This window comes from Papaver somniferum, chromosome 4 (assembly GCF_003573695.1).
Source record: "Papaver somniferum cultivar HN1 chromosome 4, ASM357369v1, whole genome shotgun sequence".
In the NCBI taxonomy this organism is placed as follows: domain Eukaryota; kingdom Viridiplantae; phylum Streptophyta; class Magnoliopsida; order Ranunculales; family Papaveraceae; genus Papaver; species Papaver somniferum.
In genome coordinates this window covers 121,035,281-121,052,554 of record NC_039361.1, presented here as the reverse complement: position 1 = coordinate 121,052,554, position 17,274 = coordinate 121,035,281, and the positions used below count along the sequence as shown (strand labels likewise).

The following is a 17,274-nucleotide window of genomic DNA, read 5'->3' as shown; positions in this document are numbered from 1 at the left end:
ATATAACTATAAGTAGACTAGAAATTAAGACTTATAGTTTTGATCACTAACATTGACAAACAAGCTTGAGATAGCAACGCTTGCGAGTTTGACCGAGTAGTGCTCTAACATGATTAGTGTAATTCAGAATGCTAGCATTTTTATCATTGGAAGGAAGTATTCCATGAGCACACTTGTAAAAGAATATATGAATTATTAGAATAATGTTCATCTTGCAAAAAATTGCTCATTCAGTATTTTAAACATCATCCTTGTATTTGTTATCCAACTTTCTTCGGTACACGGATTTGACAGTGAAATTTTCTTTATCCGTAAGACCCCATATCACATGATCTTCCTCCTGAAGATTTTTGGGAGTGTTCAAAGTGGCAGTACATTCCTATTGACTGCATCAATCCTCCATTTTCTTAGTGTCCCAAGTACCACTGGCAGTGAGTAATTGGACAGTTAGGAAGTCTGGATAGATTGATGATAGTGCCTCTTATCAGTTTATCCTTTGAAATGTTCACCTTATTTTCATAACCAATTTTTCATAAGTTTTTATCCCGTATATATATTGTATAGACCCCCAAAAATCTCTTTCCTAATCCAGAAATAAGTACCTTTGGAAGTTGTGCCCATCTTTAAAATATCCTCATTTTTAGAATATTTAATTAACTTTCATGATTGAGGACCATAATGATTCTCTATCTTGAATTAATCTCTAACTTTTCTTGGTTATCATAGTATTATGGAAGAGCTCCATGTTCATGAATGCCAGACCTCCTAAACTATTTGGCTTACAGATAGAGTCCTAAGCCTTGAAGTAGCTACCCTCCCATTATTTAGGATCCTTTCTCCAAAACAAATCTCGTTGAGCTTTGTTCAACTCACTAAGCTTGTTTTGGTAGTTTGAAGCAGTTCATCTGGTATTTGCTATAAGTTGAACTACTAGTTGTTATCATAGTCGCTTTCCTCACCGGAGATAGAGTTTTATTTTTCCAGCTTGTAAGTCTAAATATAAGTTTTTCCACATAAGGTTTTAAGGAATTCATTTTACTTCTGCTAGTGGATACCTTTCATTCTTGAAATTTGGTCCTAATATTCATCATCAATTGTCCGAGGTTTAGTATGTGACCTTCGAAAATTTTCCTATTCCTATATTTCCAAACACGTCTATTGAGAATGAAACTAAATTTAATAAATTTAACCCATTTGACGGACCCATGGTTACTCAAACCCTATCCTGGAAAGAGTGATTCTTAAGGAACCATCTAAATAAACAATGACAAAACCGCCAAGACACAAGAAAAGTGGGCCCGCCCATCTGGAGCTAATAGAGGGCCCCTCTTTTGGGTATTCTTGTGTTTACACGGTTTATAGGGAGTCCATTTGGACGGTTTGTAAAGAATTTTTGTCCTGGAAACTCTCTTGAAAGTTTGGTCCTCCAGCTTAAATCCAAAACCAAACTGCTTAGGTAAAAGGGCGGTTGATGAACAAATGACTACTGAACTCTTTTTCACCAGAATTACATCCAATCTAAACCGGATGGTGTCAAGTGAATCCAAGTCACATCAATAAATCCAAATCGAACGACTTTAAGATTATACGATGGCATCGAAAATCTAGTGGCATTTTGGTCATTTTAACAGTGATTCGTTTTTGTTTTAAAAATAAGTTAGATTTGAATCCATCCACTATGACAAACAAACCAGCAGCAATTAAAGCTCTTGACAATAAAAAAGAGAAAGAGAGATTGAATTGTTGGTGGGAAAACGAAAAGAGTGGGTGTTGAGAAGTTAGAGAGAGATCCGATCAACTCATCATAAACAAAGCAAAAAATATGAACGACTCTCCCGATACAACGTTTACTAGTCATCATTTCATTTCTATGATCACTCAAACAACTGATTTCCGTTTCAAAACCAGATTCATTCTTAATCATATACTTCATCAATATCTCAATCCCATATCTACACGGTTCCTGTCTTCCATCTTTCGTTAAGCTCTGGACAATCCTTTCATTGTTTACAAGGGGTAAGTAACTATATTAACATGCATTCTGAGACTAATATAAGTTTCTTTTCTTTTTTGGATTCGAATGAATGAAATTTAATGAGATCATGCATTTTAAGATTTCTTTCTTCTATGTTTTCATCATTTAATGAGATGGTTTCAACCTGATTTAAGATTACTGTTTCGAAATTATTCGGATTCTTGGGTGTCAGTTAATGTTAATACTGTTGTCAGAATCGGACAAATTTTGTGATATTTGGGATTAAATTGTGATCTCTTGAGATTCCTGTGAAAGATATCTAGATCTGTTGAATTCTTATAAGTCCACATTTTGTTACAGGGTCATTCTAGAATCCGAAGAAACATAAGGAAACGCATAATTGCGGATTTCATACATACCGGGGAAAGAAAGATGATTGGAAGCGATGCAGGCAATCCTGTATTTCAAATGTTAGCAGGAAATAAACTGCAATATGGTCTCGATGCGTCTATGCAGCTGCAATTGTACGGGAATTGTAAGTCCTTTTTTTTTTGATCAATCAGCTGGAGTATGGGAATTATAAGTCCTTGACGCCATTCGGTGTTTTTAATTGTAATAGATTTTGCGACTGTATTGATCCTAATCTGATTCTGTTATCGACTATACAGCTCCAGGAGGTTGCGGTGTTGATCCAATGAATTAAATGATAAATGGACAAGTTTACGCTGGAAATCGTCCAATTAAAAGACCCAGGGAAGTAGAAGATTCTTTCAGGAAGCAGAAACATCAAATGTGCTTGAATAGTAATAACTTCTATCAAGATGAAAACAATCGTTCAACCAACTATATAATTAAACAGAATCCTGTTTCGACTGGGTTGAAGCTATCTTGTGACGATGACGAACATAAATCCTCGGTTACATCGGCAAGTGGTAGTACAATGCAAAAGCTTCCTGCCATTTTATCTCTCGGGGACAATGTGAGGAGTGAAATTGACAGACAGAAGGTGGAATTCGATCATTATATCCGCATCCAGGTATTAAATGAAAACAAATGTTATACCAACATTGAAATCATTCGTTGTTTCTCTTTGTGCGATTAGCTCTTAAATAGTTTTTCAGGATGCTTAGTGTGAAACTTTTTGGTAAAACAGGAGGAACAATTGGCGAAGGGAATCAGAGAATTGAAGCAGAGACACACGGTATCATTCCTTAACACTGTAGAGAAAGGAGTAGGGAAGAAACTAATGGAGAAAGAAATCGAACTACAAAATATGATCACAAGGAATAACACTTTGGTTGAAAAGATTAAGCAAGTGACAACAGAAGTCCATTCTTGGCATTTCAAGGCAAAGTACAGTGAGAATACAGCAAATGTGCTGAAGAGCAACGTTAACATGGTCATAGCTCAGGGTGCGGAGCGAGGGAGAGAAGGATGGGGAGACAGCGAAATTGATGGTGCAGCTTCCTCTTATGTGGACCAAACCAATCATTTAAACATTTGTGGACGAGTGAAATCTGTCTCTACGAACAACCAAGGTTTAATAGAGCAGAAGATGACCTGCAGGGTTTTGCAAGAGTAGTGAAGTTTCAGTCCTGCTGATGCCTTGTCGGCACCTTTGCTTGTGTAAGAATTGTGAGAGGTCTGTAGAACTCTGCCCTGTCTGCAATTCAGCAAAAAACACAAGTTTGGAGGTATACCTGTCTTGAACTACAGTGATTGAAAGCCCTTGTTTTCAGTTCTGCATTCCGCCCCAAGATTTTTGTAGGAGGGAATTAGAAAATTTGACTCATAATGAAATCCAAATTAGTAGTAATTTTTTCTTCCAGTTAAGCTGATTAGCAAACCCTTGTTTCGGTTCCTTTTCTGCAAAGCTTAGAGCCTGTTTGGTACAGTTTTCAAAAACAATTTTCTGTTTTAAAAAACAGAAAAACAGGAAAAAATGCGTTTGGTAGGGACATTTTCAGAAAATGTTTAATATTTGTTTTAAATGAAAACATCAAATTATTGTTTTCTATTTTTTTTTTGTTTCTTCTACTTTTTTTTCAGAACAAAGTAAGAGATCGGGGGAATGGTTGCAATTGAGTCATGACCAGTATCACTATCTCTTAGACGAGTCTTTACATTTGATCTGATTTAGTTGATTTTCCTTGGTTTTCAAAAACAACTTTTATCCTGCCAAACAAATTTAGAAAAATGAAAACAAGGAAAAAAATGGTATGTTAATTTTGAAAACCGTTTTTAAAATTGTACCAAACAGGCTCCTAAGCTTCTTTTGTTTTGTAACCACTATTTTTCTTCTTAGAGCAGCTAATCATGCTAGAAACACTTTACCAAGTTTTAAGGCATTTTAAGACGTCAAGAAACCCTTGAAGAGTCATTTTGGAAGAGCTAACCTTCAGCATCGGTTTCTGTTTGCCTCCTGCATGACGTATAAGAGAAACTAGCCATGCTAAAGTTCATTTCCGGTTACCTAAAACATGTTTCAAAACCCTCCATTCATTGGAAAATTAAGCAAAAAGCTTCATTTGACTACAAGAATTCAGAAAACATGAAAATGCATAAGAGTACTACAGATATAAAAAAAGATTAGTAATAAAAGTTCAAAAAGGATGAAAATACAAAAGCAAATTATTTACATGTTTAACTAGTGCGAAAAACTGTACCAGCACTTGCAAGTTACAGGGCGTATGTTATTGCCAAAAATCGAAATGCTGCCCCTATACAATCCTCCATAACAAAAGTTGGGCTTCTTGAGTGAGATAAGGCCACTAAACAATGTGCAACAAATAAGACATAGGAGGGGAGGTTTCCATCACTGAAGATAAATCAGATTCTCCTTCGGTTATCCACACGTGCTTTTTTTAACGCAGATCCAGCTTCTACATGGGCACTACTTGATTGTATCTTGAGAAAACATATGGACCGTAATATTAGAATAATGGATATCATTAATCTTCAAAAAAAAGCTAAAAGAAAAGAATAAATTCAAAAAAGATTTTTCCTTTTACCTTATCAAGCTTTTCTCTGACCAATTGAACTGTTGCATTCATTGATGGCGATGGGAAGTATTCCTGATATATTTCAGTGGGGAGAAAGATTTATCAAAAGCAGAAAATATAACATATCTAACTTTAACAACTCAACAGAAGATTGCAAGAATGTAAAAGGCTGAAAATAACTGAAGCCTATTAAAATGTTGGAGAAGAACTATTCAAGATTTTTCGCATTTGCGATTCCACATATAAACTGACCCAAAATGTTGAGTCACTAGAGTTGCTTACTTTTCAACATAACAAAATCAATCAACAAGATCCTAGCCATTCAATAATTTCCATGCTTTTGGACAAACAAATTGACCATCCAAATGAATACCTACTAAACTTGAGATCACCTAACCCTAGAATTTTGGGCATTAGGAAATGGTCAATTCAAAAGAGGTGGAAAGTCACAAAGAACCTAAGAACTATTCTGGTTCCTTTTATTAATATACAACTCTAATTAATGTAAAAGAGATATCATATAGAATTTAGTATAAAGCAGCATAACTGTTTAGTGCGTTAATGCATTTTGGAAATAAGATACCACAATAGTCATTGGAAGCAGTTGTGAAGCAAATTGGCTCAACACAGTAAATTATATAAAACCGGTGAAATACCTATTTGATGCATGAAAATGCAACAGAGGCACGTAACGTTCTCTAGTTCAAACAAAACACTCTCTAACGAAAAAATTATTCGTGTATCATGCAACAATAAAATAGACACGGACCTCATTCGAGGACACTGTTCTGATCGGAGGGTTTGCCGTGTGAAAAGTGTGGTCCGTTTTCGTGAAATCTCTGAAGACAAAGCAAAAAATTTATGCAAAACTCAGCTTACAACAATTAAATTGCAACAGAAGAACCCATAAATCATGTTAAATAAAAGCATGTACCTTTGCCTAGTGTTTGCGTGGCTGCTAATACTGGTTTGTGCCGGAGATGGAAGTGTTGGAGGTTCAAAGAGATAATCTGGGTTATGAGCTTTAGACCCACTGGAATTAGCTGCTATAATTAAAAAGATCAGGGCATTAGGTGCTAGGTAGAAAAACCCATTTAGCACTCAATCGATAACTCAAGCCATATCTTTTAATTTCTTCTACCCTGATAAAAAGTAACTAAAATCTTGCAATTTTGGTTTTAAAAGAAATTCACCATTTAATCGTTTTAGAACTTCCCCTCTCCTGCATTCCAACTTCTCTTTCGTGTCAGAAACACTCTCAAATTGAGGGGCATATGACACTTGTAGACGATTTCCAAGGAAAACAGATTCGTCCAGCTTTCTCTTTGCAAATCTACGAAAACGATAAAATTAAACAAACAAAATGAGCAGCTAGTGAGACGTCTGATGAGAATTCAGAAACAAGAACTTACATGGAACGTGCACAGTCTAAGTCTTAAATCACAATACCACACATAAGTGAAGATTATATAAAACTTAGCATTACCTAGCATTGTCGATCCTGCAATAATTTGAGTTATAGATAACAGGCAAATGAAGAAGGTAATAAATCTTCAAATTACCTAGCATTATCGACACGCACAAATTTGATCCAATAAACATCGGTATATGGTTCACAATCCTCTTCATCCATAGGTTTACATCTGGGTAAAACATAGCAGTTATCACCAAATACACTCACTCAATTTTCTGCAAAGCTCGTGATTTCTTAAACCGTCAATGAAACCAAAGTAAACAAAATTCATAACTGTAAGAAATAAAGAAGAATCATACTCTTCTATCTCTCCATATGATTGAAACGCTTTCCCTAACTCATCTTCACATCCAAGTGATGGCACATTACGGGCTATCAAATACCTGCAAACACACACACCCCGACAAAATTAATTAGGTTTTTTTTTTTTTGTGATCGAATCCCCTTCTTTGAGTTTTAACTTTTAAGCTATTCAATTCTACAGCAACACTAATAATTTTAACTCGAATTACACAGCTACCAACAGAGAAAAAAACAAAAACCTAGATTCATCGCAAACCGTATAGACTTTGACTGCGGGAGCTTCATCTCTGTTTTGCGGCATTTGTACCAGAATACCTGAGAAAAGCGGCCTGAAGTGAAATCATCAGAGCTTTTATAAGTACACAGTTGGACATGTGGGTCCCACTAAAACTGAATAGTAGGACTACCGGATGTCAATGTGTAGCCCAACTAGGGCTGCACATTGGGTAGGGTGGGTATGATATGGCCTATTTCGCCACCCTACCCGCTGAATGGCGGGTAAGAAAACTTTACCCGCCACCCTACTATACCAACTAGAGATGAGCAAATAGAAATTGAATAAACTCATGTGTTGTATAGATATACAGGAAAAGCCGAAAAGACAAGAAAGGGGCATTTAGTTTCCTTTACTATTAATCCTAGTCCAGACCACAGATGTACTCCAACCAGAAATTAAATTACCCTCAACCATATCAGCATCACTCTCATTTCTTTCTGTCTGCCTCTAAAACATAAATATCAGCAATTTCTTTCTTGTTGCTCTACAAGCACATATCAGTGAGTTGAATAAAACAGTGACAGTTCAAGACAATTTTAGATACTGTCCGTATATTTTCTAAACAGTGACAAACCCAACAAACAATGATCTTAACCCATTGCATTGCGTCATCTAAACTATCGCATGACAAGTTCAGCATTCGAGGAATTAACTGTTCCTCCAGCAATATGAATCCAAAAACAGATCATAACAATATTAACAAAAAGAGAGCAGAAATCAACTAATTCGGCTCATGGTAATGCACAAATGTCGGACTTTAGGTTTAAGAATATGTTTTACAAGTTACAAAGAACATATAATAATAACAAGCTACAAAGATCTGTGCAGAACAGAGGCAATACTAATACCAAAACTAATAAAACCTCCAACAAATACGTCATCATCGCTATCATCATCTAAGGCACAAGCCACCAGGTATAGCAGCTAGGGATCTTATTAGAGATAGGTGTATGGCTCCATAAAGGAAATTACATTGGTCAAATGGGAAACACAAATTGTCAACCAAACAAATTTCTGGCTCTTGTGTATATGATTCATACACACTGCAGAATGTAACTTAAACATAAATCTCCATCTGCTTCTCAATCCTATCCCCATCATTCAATAAAACTAACCCCACAACCTGGAACACACAAGCACCAATCACTCTCCTTCTGCGCATTACACAGCTCCTTTACATTACTACTTAATTGAACCGACTCCCAACAGAAACTAAATTAGTCCCGAGTCCTACAAGATTTAACTTACTTACGTGGTTGAAGCTATCTAGAAGTCAAAGTACTAGAAATCACATTTCACAAGCATATACACAGTAATATGAAAATCATGATGATAGAAGTAAAAATAGTCCAGTCACATTTCAAAAGCATATATACTGGACTCCAGTGTCAACTGCCTATTTGCATAAAATTATCACCATCCCAGGTTAGATGCTTTATCATTGACTAACATAATAATAAGATAATGTATTGAACTAAACGAGACAAGCAATTCAGTGGAATTGGACTATGTAAAAGAACTGATATCAATGAGAGGGATAAGAACTGCACCGAGAATACTTGAAAATGAGCCGAAAGGGTATGTGATTTTAGACCCATTAGGGCGGGAATTATGAATAGGATTTATAGTGATTCTATTCCATTCCCTCATAGAGCAGGAAACATCTCTGCAATTCAGTACTTGGTTGCATGGAATTCAACAGATGATAGTAATAACGATGTCAAGGGATAAAATCTGTTCGATTTTTAACGCGTAAACACAGTACAGTGAAAAACGTTGATAGTGACGTTATTTATACCTAACAAGAATGATTGAGATAACAGAATTTCAAAAGAGGGTTAATTCCTTTTTTGAAATCAACGAAACAACAAAACAAATCTCTCCTTTTCTCACTCACCTAGCAAAGGGCTTAAATGTACTCACTCACCTGACCTGATGATAATGTTCAATGAAATCAACGATTTTCTTATGTAAGACATGTAGTTACTCTTACATATAAACCCAAAAGAAACAAATTCAGAGAAAGAAAGAAATTAAAGAAAAGACGAGACGAGACTGTTGTGAGCAGAAGCTAAAGCTAATACTGAGTAGGAAAAAAAGCATGTCTCCATCTATCTATGTGTCACCTTACTATGCTGCCTAACAACAGCTCTAATCTCACCTCATGGCTAATAAAACTAAGAATCAAACATGCGACGGATTCGGATGCAGGATAAGATTAGCTTCACTTACCCTCGTTCTTAATTGGTTTAGCCCTGCACTGGTTGCAATAAGCAGACTCGCGCTCACTTACTACAGCACCTAAAATTCAAACAAAAATATTAGACAAGTGAAGAGCAGCAATTGCCTTTAAAGACATGGGTTGAGAGTCACATAATCAAAATCTCACTGAAATTGTTTGAAATATAGTTTGAAATATAGAAAATCTATACATTCAAAGACATGGGTTTTAGCTAGAAATCATGAAGAGACAATTTATCAATCAGTTTACATATGATCAGAAATTTTAAATCCCATTCAATTGCCTTTTGCTCCCATCCCTAGCAGAATCGCATTGAAACTCGTCCTCCATGAGGAACAAACTACATTCCTATGAGAAATTTCATCAATCAGTTAACATGCATGTCAATTTCTCACAACTGCAATCATATCACTCAACTGATTTCTTCATATACAAATGACATCACCAAGCAATACAACATATTTCAGATACAAAAAGAAAAACCCATTCAGATTATTAAAAAACAAATTATATTTATGTGATTATCGGCTTACCTAAGATTGGAACAATGTCTTCTCCATCAGATTTTGGTGAAGGGGGGCCGGAATTAGAGTGTCAACGAACCAATTCAAGGCCCTGAAAGATGAACATAAGACTGAGAAGAGTAAGGTCTAGGGTTAGAAGTTAAAAGTTAGAACTGGGAAGAAAGGGGCTAGGATTTTCGGTGTTCGATTTGAGGCGAAGAAGAAAGGGGCTGGGTATGTGCACCCTAAAGCAAACTGGGTCGGTACTGCGAGAACACGCTGTTTCAGGGGAACCCCTCGCCCCTTGTCGATCACGTGCATTCAAAGATATTTGAATGCGTAATAATAATAATATATATTATTATTATTATGGTGTATCTAAAGCTCACCTAAGATTAGGTACACACTGTTGGGGTAGTATATTCTAGAGAGAACAACGGTATTGTTGTTGTTGGTGTTCGTTAGGTTTCGACGGAGTATACGAAGATCTTCTCCGCTTGAAAACCCTAATTTGGTTTCCATTATATCATCAGCCCTTCTCATAAAAAAATAAGCTCCGTCTGTAAATCTCTATTTTCACCTCAAAATGAGTAGTTCAGTTGCTTTATCATCGCCATCAGCACCATTTCTCAAACCACGAAACTTTATAAATGGAAGAGGAACAAGAATTATTAACCCTGTTACCCGAAGTTTAAGTTTCAATCCAATTCGTTTTTCGTCACAGAAATCAAACGATCTAATTAGTAGTTCTAGTAATGGAGTTTCTTCGTTTTGTGGCCCTAGATCTTCTTCTTCATGGAGTTCGATACCTTCACTTGTATCTTCAGATCGTGAAAATAACAAGAAGGACTTTAGAATTAAAGCAACTCCTGTACCTGAAAGTGCTGGTGCTGGAGAAACAGCTCAAGAGAAATCTAGTGGTTTGATGCAGACTTTACAGCTTGGATCTCTTTTTGGTCTTTGGTATCTTTTTAATATCTACTTCAACATATATAACAAACAGGTTTTGTTCTCTAAACTTCGATTTTTGTTTGATTTATTTTGGTTTTTAGTGTAATTGTGAGGGATCTGAGAATTCTTAGCTTAAATCTTGATACCAACATTCTCATTTTAGGATTCATTTGGAACTCTAAAGAAGGTTTTGAAAACTCAATATATATAAGATGCATTTATTGTCTCTGTGTTATGTTACTTATATCAATGATAAATTTAGGCAATGTTATGAAAATTTGGATTATAACATTATAATATGCTAACAAATAGATTATTTGCTTACTGGTTGGATTACGGTTTTTAATATTGCGCCTGGTTGTTTACAGACATTGAAGGTTTTCCCATACCCGGTAACAATTACAACATTTCAGTTTCTTGTTGGGACTGTTTTTGTCCTTCTCATGTGGACAAGTAATTTGTACAAGAGACCTAAGATTACTACATCTCAGGTACTGATTCTATTGTGGTTGGTAGTTTCTGGCTATTTGTTTACCTATTAAAATGTGCTTGTTAATTGTGTTGCAGCTTGTAGCAATCCTGCCATTGGCTGTAGTGCATACGATGGGTAACCTTTTCACTAACATGAGTCTAGGGAAAGTTGCCGTGTCATTTACACACACAATCAAAGCTATGGAGCCTTTTTTCTCGGTTGTTCTCTCTTCAATGTTTCTTGGGGAGGTAAGGATTTTGTTTCCTGTAACACGCGTGATAAACTAGATTTCTGTGAGGTAAATGTTTCTAAAGTTTTACTGCTGTAAAGTTTTATTGTCCTGCTTACTAAACAACTATGAACAGGTTCCTACCCTTTGGGTGATCTCATCCCTTGTACCCATTGTTGGTGGAGTGGGTTTGGCGTCAATGACCGAAGCATCTTTCAATTGGTAATGGCAACAGATTTAGTGGTTGATCACTTGATCTCTCTGGTTAATGTCAATATTAATTCAGTTGTCATAATTTCGTCAATTGGTTCGGATTTTGAATCTTGCAGTCGATGTATGACCAGTTCTCAATGCTTCTTTTGAAAACAGGGCAGGGTTTTGGAGTGCAATGGCATCCAATGTGACATTCCAATCACGTAATGTACTGAGCAAAAAATTCATGGTTAAGAAAGAGGTAATGCTCGACAAGATGCAACTTTCTGTTACTTTTTTTGTCACAAATTACAGAAGCACTGTTGTCACACCTTGATCACATTTTCACTTATTTGTTGTGCAACTTCATGTTAGAATATTTTAGCACTTCATATCTTAAATTGGCGTTTAACCTCTTTTTTTCTTCTGATACAGTCATCTCTTGATAACATAACCTTGTTCTCAATAATAACAATCATGTCACTGTTCCTCCTGGCTCCTGTGGCTCTTGTAATGGAAGGCGTTAAGTTTACTCCTGCACACTTAACATCAGTTGTGAGTATAAGAATCTTAAGCTGCATTTGTTTCTTGGAAGTTCATTATTCACCTTGCTTTCTTACTCATAAATACATGCGTTAAATGGATCTTGGTTCTTGCCTTATCCTGAATGATAGGGCTTGAATGTTAAGGAGGTATTTACGAGAGCTCTCTTTGCTGGACTCTGCTTCCATGCATACCAACAGGTAACTCCTATTTTCATTTGAATTAATTTCCATTCTTTTCTCGTTTCTAAGATTTGATATTTTCCGTCTGCGTTCGTCATTTAATTTTCAGTTTTCACACTGGCACAACCTGTTTTGTTGTGAACTGTTAACACCTTTTACTTTTGATCTTGTAGGTTTCTTATATGATATTACAGAGAGTGTCTCCTGTTACACATTCAGTAGGAAATTGTGTAAAGAGGGTGGTGGTCATTGTGACCTCGGTTCTCTTTTTCAGAACACCCGTATCCCCTATCAATTCTCTTGGTAATTCCTAAGTCTCTCTTTTCTCAGAAATTGCATATTATCATCCTCTTTTTGGAAGGGAAGTTATTTTTTGAGAAATCAACACTATTGAGTGACTCAGTGAGGACTCAAATCACCGAATCTCAGGTATTAGAGTCAGGCCTCTGGCCAATTGACTATCCCAACCAATTGGCACACAAAAAAAATACTCCCTCTGTTTTTGGAAAAGAAATACTTTCACTTTTTCAATTTGGCCTATTTTTAGGCCAAATTGAAAAAGTGAAACTATCAGAAACGGAGGGAGTATATATAATCTCTAGTATTTCAAGTGTATTGTTACTTGTATTTTGTTACATAATTGCATGGAAATCTTATCATATCATTATGTGTTTTATAACAGGTACTGGAATAGCTCTTGCTGGCGTATTTCTATATTCAAGGGTGAAGGGGATTAAGCCAAAGCCAAAGACAACATGAGTTGCTTGTTAGTTGTAATTTTTCTTTTTCGTATGGAGTAATTAATTATTATTCTTTTTTGTACTCAAAGCTTGAGGAATGTTTTTTGAACATCAGTCATGTTTTAGATTTTGCTTCAAAAAACGAAAAATTAGATTTATCTTTTGAAAAAAGAAAAAGAAAAAAAGAACGTGCAAATACAGTCTAGGTGGCTCATCTTCATGCTAAATCTGAACCAAAAACACATTCAGCAATTAGAAAGGTCACCAGCTGGACTATTGAAATCTCACTGTAACATTGAAAGATTTTGAAGCAAAAGTCCTTGATGTCTTCTGTGGCCGTTCTTTCTTTGCTGGAATTTTATGTGTTTTTCCTTCTTTCTAAACTCCCTATCTGATTCAGCATCTTATACTATCTGAGAATTTAGATCTGCTTGATGAATGTACCAAGAACTTTGTAGGCAACTAGGCATTCAGCATTTTCTGCTAAATGGGCAGCTCTCTTGCTCCTATGCTGCAATGCAGAAAGCTGCTCATTCTACGACCATTTGCATTGAATAATCGATGTTTCTTGGATTTGGGATTTGGTATAGCATTGTGGAAGACTACTCGGAATCTTTACTGTAAGAATATATACGGCAATGAGAATATGACTTCACGAGAGAGCAGGTGGAGCGTGATAAGAGATGGGCTGGAAAAACGAACGCCCAAAACGGCTTTTATTAAATTACTTTTTTTCGGTTAGCGAATGGTTACATCATTTGAATCTTCTGAAAGTTGTGATCTAATGCAACTAAGTGGATTAAAATTCTCTCTTTCCGAAGTTTTCCAATTTTAGCAGTTCCAAATGGAATATCTGCTACTTAATTTCGTTCTTCCAAATATATTCCGTCTATCTTTTTTTATTTGTCCGTTATGTTTAGACATGTTTTCTCGTTAAACTATTAAATACATTTTTTGCTTTTTATAATTATAAAATTATTTTTAATATAAACCTAATCAAAATCTCTAATATATTATTCATGGGACCATATGGTATTTTCTTGTAAATAATATCTCTATATATACAGAAACAAATATGTTTCAAATCTTCATTCTCGTTTTAAATAAAAATATTTATGAGAAGTTAAAAGGAATAAATACGTGATCTTATAATCTGGCCAAATGTAAACCCGTAATATAATCAAGATACTTGTTTTTATTTTCTATTAAACATTTCCCAAAATAATAACCCGATATATTTTTTATATACACATATTAGTTTTAATTTTGGTAATAATGCAGCATTTAATAAGGTTAGTCTTGACATTTCCTCTGGTCTCCATAACAATTCGACTTAGTCAAAGAGGACAGTTGATAAAAGAAGCAGGGAGTAACAGCCTGGGACCAAGCTAGTCTTTCCACTTGTTCTGAATTCACTGCACCGTTGATGAAGATACATTTTTCTCCCTTGCATTCACTTGAAAAATTACATAGCATCAGTCTGGTGTCACCTTTTTCTAATTAAGTCTAAGAAAGAACCTCCCAATTAAGAGTCAAAGTTCCTTGCACATGAGGTAACCATTTAAGATAAGTCGTAGTAGTCAGACTAGAAGTTATTATATTTCAAGCTAGTTTATTATCCTGCATCAAAGAATTAATTTTATTAATGAGCAGTTGAGGAATCAAGATGAATTTCTCGAATGACTTTAACACATCTTTCTCTCCAGAGAGGCCAAGATATTGTGCCTCTAATTCCAATATCTTCATCTGACATAGTGCTTTGGGTACTGCTTATAAACCAACTAAGAGCATGCTGCTGAAGACTTTGTTGGTGATCACTGTGTATGCCTGCAATGGAAAACCAGATAGATTTAGATAAAATACACTGCATGAAAATGTGAGATGGAGATTCAGAAACGGATCCACAAAAACGACACACCTTACCGATATTTCTAAGAATAATCAATAACCTTTCTCTTGTGGGGAGGATATTATTCAAACACTTCCATAGAAAGTGTTGTATTTTTGGCAGAATATAACTTCCATAATCTAACCTAGAATTTGTTCATATTAGCAGCATTTTGAGAGGGATACGTCTCAACATAAAGTTTTATATATGCAGATTTAACAGTGAATTGACCGTGCTTCTCAAGCTTCCAGATTAAACAATTCTGAGCTTGGTTATGAATACTAATGTTGCTGACGAGTCTTACAGTTTCTGGCAAAAAAAATAATTATATAGTGGATTCAAATTCCAAAAAGTTGTTAGCACTGAAAAGCTGATGATTATTAAGACTCGTCAAAGCATAAGGATTGACAGCATTGTCTCTAGGATGATTATTAAGTCCAGAGATCCAAGCATGTGTCTATATTTTGATCTTCCTACCACTTCCAACACTTCAAGCATTGTTATCTTTAATGTATTTATGAGCTAATACTCTTCTAAGACCAAGAGGAATCTTGTTCAAACTCAGCATTACAAGGATCTCCACCAGTGAAATACTTAGCAGCCAGGGCCTTAGCTAGCCCACACTTGTTTAGTCCTAGTGCATAATCTCTAGGCAGATTTTACAAATAAAGCTCTGTTAAACAATTAAATATCTCTAAAACCCAGTCCGCAATCTTTTTTATGTTTACAAACTCTTCTCCAAGAGATAAGATGAACATCTTTATTATTATTTTTTTCTCCTCCAAACTTCCATGATAAAGTACATGCTCTTGATAGTGGTTTTAGGCAATTTAAAGGAACTCACATGATGAACGAGTAAGGGATTGAGAAATTCTTGATCATAACACCTCTTGCCACCTGTGAAAGATTAGACTCCTTCCACTTAGAAATTATCTTTTCCATTTTATCCACAAGAATGGAAAGTGAAACCCTTTTGTTTCTGCTAATAAAAAAAAGTGGCAAACTATGAAACCTTTCCTTCATTTCCATTTGTTGAACTTGAAGAATCCCGGATAACTCGTAACTGTCAGCAGGATCCATGTTTTTACTAAAGTATACTGCAGATTTACCAAAGTTGATCACTGGACCTGAAACAGATGATTGATATTAGAAACAGACCTAGCAATCTTTACACATGTTATATTTCTTTTGATTTCACAATGAGAGACGTATCTTGAAAGAGATCCCATATATATGTTGAATAGGTAGGGAGAAAGAGGATCTTCTTGCCTTGTACCTCTGGTTGGCTTGAAAGCTTTACATTGAGACCCATTTAACATTATTTCAATCTGAGTTGTACTAGACATTGGTTAATAAGATGACACCATTTTTCTGCAAGCCTAGACTGCCTGGGAGCATCAATTATAAAGGACCATTCCAAGTTAGATTGCCACATTCACCATCTTTTTTCTTGATGTAGTGAATTATTTCTTGAACCATAGCAATGTATTATGAGATAACCTCCCTGGGACATAGGTTTCCTGCATTAGACAAATAGTATTCTAGATTTGTTTCCTCATCCTTCTAGAAATGATCTTGGAAATAAGTTTGTATGCAGTGTTACACAAGGAAATAAGCCTAAAGTATTCGGGCCTATGAGGAGTTTCATTCTTTGATATCAAACCCAATTTAGTATGAACCCTGATTTTGGGCATACCAAAATCTTTCAAGGCATACCACATGAAGACAAAAAAGGTTGTGAAATAGCAAAATCAGATTACCCCTTAACCCAATTTTTTTAATGGCAAATCTGCCCTTTATGATTAGTGTTAGTAATATTGATTAGTGATTAAATATTTTGTTTAGTGATTAAGATAATTTTCAGAATTATAAAAGGTTGTTTAGATGATTTTTTTGATCATGGTTCGGCGAAACATGTTGAGGTTCGGCTCACATCTATGAGCCGAATCTACCAATTGATGAACGGTTCGGCTCACATCTATGAGCCGAACAACATCCTGAATAGCCCAGAAAAATAATAATTACTGGTTCGGCTTATATTTCGAAAATCGTATGAGCCGAACATCAATTTGTTATTTTTTGGGTTAAAATATTGTTATTGGTTCGGCACATATTGAGAATATCGTAATAGTCGAACCTCATAAATCTGCTAGGTTCGACACATATTATGATTATCGAATATGCCGAACCCCTATGCATCTCTATCTGTGACTAGGTTCGGCTTGAAATGTCATGAAATTTTAAGCCAAATTGTTCATATACACTTACAGGAAGCTTTTGTGATGAACAATTCGGCTAAAA

At 35.5% G+C, this 17,274-nt stretch overlaps 2 protein-coding genes and 1 pseudogene across 4 annotated transcripts; 2 read left to right on the top strand and 1 right to left on the bottom strand.

The window, feature by feature from the left end:
* The first annotated feature begins 1,698 nt into the window (after positions 1-1,698).
* LOC113276474 lies at positions 1,699-3,860 on the top strand (annotated as a pseudogene).
* Positions 3,861-4,479: 619 nt separating this feature from the next.
* Positions 4,480-10,092, bottom strand: LOC113276472 (RNA-binding protein 48-like). Of its 3 annotated transcripts, none has more exons than XM_026526073.1 (10): positions 9,807-10,092; positions 9,264-9,332; positions 6,994-7,083; positions 6,751-6,834; positions 6,540-6,620; positions 6,171-6,310; positions 5,912-6,020; positions 5,747-5,816; positions 4,987-5,049; positions 4,480-4,882 (listed from the first exon to the last, which is right to left on the bottom strand). In XM_026526073.1, the coding sequence occupies exons 3-10, from the start codon at positions 7,053-7,055 to the stop codon at positions 4,805-4,807; spliced, it is 687 nt and encodes a 228-aa protein (XP_026381858.1). In that variant the 5' UTR covers positions 7,056-7,083; positions 9,264-9,332; positions 9,807-10,092; the 3' UTR covers positions 4,480-4,804. The 3 variants fall into 3 exon arrangements, with proteins under 3 accessions (XP_026381858.1, XP_026381859.1, XP_026381857.1); XM_026526074.1 differs by having other exon boundaries at positions 5,912-6,023; positions 7,011-7,083; XM_026526072.1 differs by having other exon boundaries at positions 5,912-6,023; positions 9,807-10,091.
* A 79-nt stretch (positions 10,093-10,171) lies between these two features.
* LOC113276471 (phosphoenolpyruvate/phosphate translocator 1, chloroplastic-like) lies at positions 10,172-13,283 on the top strand. Its single transcript, XM_026526071.1, has 9 exons — positions 10,172-10,779; positions 11,096-11,218; positions 11,295-11,447; positions 11,565-11,650; positions 11,798-11,882; positions 12,056-12,175; positions 12,295-12,363; positions 12,519-12,648; positions 13,028-13,283. The coding sequence occupies exons 1-9, from the start codon at positions 10,363-10,365 to the stop codon at positions 13,102-13,104; spliced, it is 1,260 nt and encodes a 419-aa protein (XP_026381856.1). The 5' UTR covers positions 10,172-10,362; the 3' UTR covers positions 13,105-13,283.
* The last annotated feature ends 3,991 nt before the right edge of the window (positions 13,284-17,274 follow it).